We start from the raw sequence: 5,987 nt of genomic DNA on the forward strand, positions 1-5,987 counted from the left end.
GAGAATGGCCAGACTTCATCTCACCTATTTTGGCCATGTTGTCAGAAAGGACCATTCCTTGGAGAAGAATGTAATGCTTGGTAGGGTGGAGGGTCGATGAAAGAGGGGGAGGCCTTCAACGAGATGGATTGACACAGTGGCTGCAATGATGGGCTCAAGTATAGCAGGGATTGTGGAGCTGGCGTGGGATCAGACAGTGTTTTGTTCTGCTGTGCATGGGGTTGCTGTGAGTCAGAAATGACTTGACGGTACCTAGCAACAACAACAACATCTATGTATGTCTGGGAGCTCTGGTGGCATAGTGCCTAAGGCATTTGACTGCTAACCACAAGGCTGGCGGTTCAAACTCACCAGCTACTCCTCAGAAGGAAGATTAGGCAAGCTACTTCCGTCGTGACACCACCTCAGAAACCCAAGGAGGGGTCGCTATGAGTCAGATCCAACTCCATGTCAGTGACATGTATGTATAGAAAATAAATACTTATATATGCATCCTTTGGAAGGATACATAAGACATAAAGAACGGCAGTTTATGTGATTTGAATTTACTGAAAGGCACCTCAAAAGAAAGGCCTGGTGATCTCCTTTTGAAAGATCACAGCCATTGAAAACCCTGTGGAACTCAGTTCTGCTCTGTAATACATAGGGTCATCATGACTCAGGATTGACCAAACAGCAACCGGTAGTGTTGTCTTAGAAGGGTGTTGGGTAGCTGAGAGAGTTTAAAGATTATTTTGCTGTTTACCCTTTAAAATTTGAACCATGAGATGGTTCAAAATTATTAAATAATAATTAAAAGCAAAAAAGTATATTAAAACAGAAATAAAACAGGCCAAATGAAACGTCTGTCTTTCTCAATAGAGAGAGTGAGCACTTTGAATTCAGGGTCAGTGTGGTTGCAGTGGGGAATGGTTAGAAACACTTTAGGAAATGAATCCATTGGAAGAGGCTGGAGTCCTTCAGGGGTGAGGTGTCAGGCTGGCAGCATGTGGACACAGACTGTGGCAGGCTGCAGGGACCCCAGTTTCCCAGTGGAGGCATAGGATGTGGCCTGAATGGTGATGGAAGAAAATGGGTCTGGCAGGTGGTGATGAGGGCCCCTGGATACTCGGCAGGGCAGATGGGGCTAGGGTCTGAAGATGGAAGGCTGGTGGGAGGCTCTCTGCAAGGAAGAGGCAAGAAACTGCAAAGAAAGATCTGTAAAGAAAGGGGAATGAGATGGAATATCTATATCTACATAAATATGTATGAGTATGTATGTATATATGGGAGCTCTGGTGGCATAGTGCCTAAGGCATTTGACTGCTAACCAGAAGGCTGGCAGTTCAAACCCACCAGCCACTCCTCGGAAGGAAGACTGGGCAATCTACTTCCATAGTGATACAGTCTCAGAAACCCAAGGAGGGGTTCCTATGATGATGAGTAACCTCTGTTTTCTCAGAAAAAGAGGTGTTTTGTTTACTTTGTGATGTTCTAACAGAAAATACCACAAGTGGATGACTTTGATAAACAAAAATTTATTCTCTTACAGTTTAGGAGGCTAGAAGTCCAAGTTCAAAGTGCCCGCTCTAGGGACTGGGTAAAGGCCTTTTGACTTTGGCCTTCAACTCTGCCTCTTGCTCCTGGCCCACTGAAGCTGGAGGATTCTCTTAACTAAGGCAGCTGCTAGCTACTGAGGCTGGCAAACCCAAGGTCAGTAACTAAAATGGTACAGTCCCAAGATTATCAAGCAACATGGCAGGTGACTAATTCAAGTCCAGAAACAGTCCAAAGATTGACAGGCAACATGGTAGCTATTGAAAGAAGACTTAGCTGCGTGTAGGCTCCAAGCATGACAAAAAGCTCAGAGACCTTTCTCAAAGCTTCTCCTTATGTACTGGAAGTAGACGACATCCCTAAGGCAGCTACTCAGCTGCTCACAGCAGATTCCACCATGGAGTTGACTGCCAGTCTCATCATGGGGAATCACTCCATCCAGCTGCCCAGCCACTCAGAACCAGGTCCAGCGAAGCTGACACATAAACTCAACTACCACAGGAAGTCAGCTGCTGGGAAAAGCTTGGGGCTTGAGAAGACCTGAGAAGGTCTGAAACAGCCCTGAAAGGGGCTTCGCAGGGCAAAGGCGGCTCATGGGGACATGGTGGGCTGCTGGGTGTTCAGCCTGACTAACCACGTCCCTGAGTGGTGCCAACAATTAAGTTCTTGGCTACTACCCAAAAGGTTGGAAGTTCAGATACATTTAGAGGCTCATCAGAAGACAGACTTGATGATCTTCTTCTAAAAGGTCACAGCCTTGAAAGCCCTATGGAGCCCTTCTACTCTGCACACAGGGGGTTACCATGAGTCGGAACTGACTTGACACCAATGAACAATGACAAAAAAACAACCCAAAGGCAGCGTCTTCACACCTCGTATCTGCTCTGGTGAGACTCCTATCTTTTCTTCCTCCTTTGAGAAGTATCCATATTTCAGCATCTAATTGTTTCATTCTTTGGTTAAGATTTCATTTTAAAATAACTTTTAAAACTTCCTCTCTCAATAAATTACCCTTGTAGTCCCTGTGACACTGCCTGGTCCCTCCTCACTGCTCTCTGCTTTCTTTTATGTGTATTTTAATCTTATGCAATCTTCCTTTCACTCCTATCTTCCCTTTTTCCTGTTTTATTTTTACAGTACTTTCAATCATTTTCCAGTTGCTTCTCTCCTGATGCCTCCACCTTTTCCAGGCCCCTGCTCTCTGGTCTCTCCCCTCCTCACTTTAACTCCAGCTTTTTGGCCCCTCCCAGTCCATTCAAACTTTCATTTTGGTTCAAGGTGGACATATTGTAAGCAAGACTGGCTATGTAATTTCCAGGCCCAGTGAAAAATGAAAATGTGGGGTTCCTTGTTTAAAAATTTTCAGAATTTCAGGATGGTGACAAAAGAACATTGTATCAACTATGGACCTGTGGGGTAAAGGACCTAGTTTTACCTTAAGTAAGGTGCCCTTTGTCCTTGGCTCAGGGAAATAATCTTTGGAGTAATCAAGGTGCCTTGGCTTGGGACTTTCAGTTCACACCTGAAAATTTATGTTGTCATGTGGATGGCTGGCCAGACCAGAAAAGACTCACCCGGGAGGCTGAGGTCAACTAGCCTCAGGAAGCATGATTTGGTCTCACATGATGGACTGGCTAGTAAAAGCGACCTAAAGAGACAACAGGAGCCAGCGGACCAGAAAAGTAAGAGTGTAGTGTGGATTTCTGAGCTTGGAGCTAGCATGCTGAAGGCGTAGGAAACCAGCCCTGAATCTGTGACCAGCAGGTCAGTGGTTTGAGGTGTTGTGTGGACTCCTCAAACTTGTGGCTGGAGTCTGACTGTGAAATACTCTGAAGGACTTGTGAGTTCTGACCTACCTCTGAGTGGCTAGGGTGTGAGAGAGCGTGAGTGCACACGGACAGCTGGTGACGTGGCTGGAAAATGGGAATGTGAGGACCAGACCGTGATTGGATTCATGCTGAGCCTTACCCTTCAGGGCTCTTCTGAGCATGGGCCCCTGTGTGACCACACAGGCTGCAAGCTCATGACAATGAATCTGTTGGTAAGGTTTGTTGCCTTGACTTACTGTTTATTCACCATTCTCTGAAACTTTTCAGTTTGCTGTCATCTCCAGCTACTACTTTGACCTGCTTGATTATACACAACATAATCAACAGGCTTAGAAAAACCAAATGACACATTTGGTTTCAATTACTGCTCCTTTTCACCACCTTTTTGGTGATTGGGAAGAAGTCAACTACCCTGGAGGCCAGCTGCCTGTAGAAGTTGGTGTCTAAGGATTTCCTGCAATTCAGAGCCCCTCAGTCATTCCAATGGTACTGAGGAAGCTCCTCCCCTAAGATCTGGAGGAGAAGTGGATTAGGTCACCTGGGCAGTGATGCCACGGAACTCTCCCACAGAAAATACGTCCTCAGTGTATGGTCAGAGTAAGGACTGAATAAATGATGACCAGCATTATTTCCATGCTTGACTCCAGCTGATGCCCACAATGCTGCTGTAATGCAGAGGCCCAGCTCCAGTCTAATGATTTCCTTCCATATCTGAAGGGTCTCAACTCCTCCTAGGACTACCTGGGTGGTACAAATGGTTAATATGCTCAGCTACTAACCAGAAGGATTGAAGTTCAAATCCACCCAGAGGCCCATTGGAAGAATGGCCTGGTGATCTGAAACATGTCAGCCTTGAAAACTCTATGGAGCATGTTTCTACCTGACACACATTGGGTCTCCTGTCATGAGTTGGAGTTGACTCGAAGGCAATGGTTTTCTAACTCCTTCCCTATATTTCCATTGGGCTATGATTCATTTCTGATATCCCCGTGCCACCCCCAACCCAAGGGTCTGCCACCTACTTGTTGGTTTGCCTCTGGTGCTGGATGACCATGTTTTTCTCGTGGATTGTCTCCAACAGGGCTGTCGCCAGAGATTTCAGGTCAGAAATGGACTGCGGAGTGGCTGGGAGACTGCACCCATGGTCCTCTGATAGCAAGTCCTGAACTGGGTAGGACAAGACAATTTATAGCTCAGTCTTGAATTCTTCTGGAATGCAAACCAATGCTAATTCCTTCTGAATATGTTCCCAACTTCTCAATGCTACTACACTGTATTGAGAGTCAACTGCAAACATTAAAAGCAGAACATAATAAAATTCAGTGTGGGATTTAAACAGAAAGGAGTAAGTGCTCATGGACTTTTATCAATATAGTTTTTTAAAGAATAATGGTCTTTTGCATGAGTGAATATTTTACAGTTTCCAAAAACACTTTCCTACTAACTCATTTGAAACTTAAAATAAAAAGAAAAAAGAAAAGAAAAAAACTCTGGGAAGTATTATTTATTCCCATTTCATGCACAGGAAACCAAGGCACTGATGGGTTATGCACTGATGGCTTGCAGGTCATGCAACCGTGCAAATGACGACTATGATATGAGCTCTCGGCCTTACATCAGAGTTTCCCATGGTGCGGTACCTCTGGGGGTGGCAAAGTGATTGAGGGAGATTATTGAAAATACAAAATATGTTTTGTAATTTAATAGACAACTATTTATTTGAAGGTATTCTGGAAATGAATAAAAAAGGCAAAGCAAACCAGTGATGTCACAGATATTACTATTTAGGGTGAGGGCAAGTAAAATGAGTCTGTTTAACATCAATTTGAAGAAAAATATTAAGTAAACAATTGTGTAAGTGGTATAAGGATATGGCAACAAGTGGACTGCAGATGCTGAAAGGTTAGGAAAGGGTATTTTACACAAAGATTAGCTGTTCCTGGATGCATGTGATTCCACAAACAGCCAGATCACATCCACAGCCAAGTTCAAAACCAAAGCCAAACAACATGCACAGCTCAGTGTAATCGAAGGACCAGATCCGTTTGAAGTGATCCATTTCTTCCATCCTGGGCCACATTGTTTACAAATCTCCAGTCATCTATGGGTGGCTCTGCTAGGTAGAAAATTCTTTGGTCTTTTTTCCAATTTCAAAGTGTTTAAAAAAATTCATTTCTGATTTGTCTCCATTCCACTTAGATATTTTTAAAGGAACATTCCTTTAAATGAGGAGTTCCCTTTTTCTGAAGAACATAATGTTTTATTGTCTATCTAAAACCAAAACCCACACTCACTGTCGCCAAGTCAGTTCTGGCTCGTGGCGGCCCCATGTGTTACAAAGTAGACCTGCTCTGTAGGTATTTCTTGGCTATAGTCTTTACAGAAGCAGATTGCCAGGACTTTTTTCTGCAAAGCCACTCAGTGGGTTCAAACTCCCAACCTTTAGGCTGGCAAAGGATCACAAACCACTTGTGTCAACCAGGGACCTTATTTACATGTCAGTCAAATAGGAAATTATGTTCAAAGTTGCATTGTTGTTGTTGTTGTTATATGCCGTCGAGTCGGCCCCGACTCATAGCGACCCCTCCTTGGGTTTCCGAGGCAGTATCACTACGGAAGTAG

The 5,987-nt window shown here is 44.3% G+C and overlaps 1 protein-coding gene across 1 annotated transcript in view; it reads right to left on the minus strand.

The window, feature by feature from the left end:
• The window catches only part of CCDC149 (coiled-coil domain containing 149), a 171,449-nt gene that overhangs the window by 44,494 nt on the left and 120,968 nt on the right, over positions 1–5,987 (minus strand). Inside the window, exon 9 of the mRNA XM_042782501.1 lies at positions 4,388–4,532. Within this exon, the coding sequence (XP_042638435.1) occupies positions 4,388–4,532 (145 nt within the window). The remainder of the gene's footprint in view (positions 1–4,387; positions 4,533–5,987) is intronic.

The sequence above is a fragment of the Orycteropus afer genome, unplaced genomic scaffold (genome assembly GCF_000298275.1).
Source record: "Orycteropus afer afer isolate SDZICR_OR568_19922 unplaced genomic scaffold, OryAfe1.0 scaffold00346, whole genome shotgun sequence".
In the NCBI taxonomy this organism is placed as follows: domain Eukaryota; kingdom Metazoa; phylum Chordata; class Mammalia; order Tubulidentata; family Orycteropodidae; genus Orycteropus; species Orycteropus afer.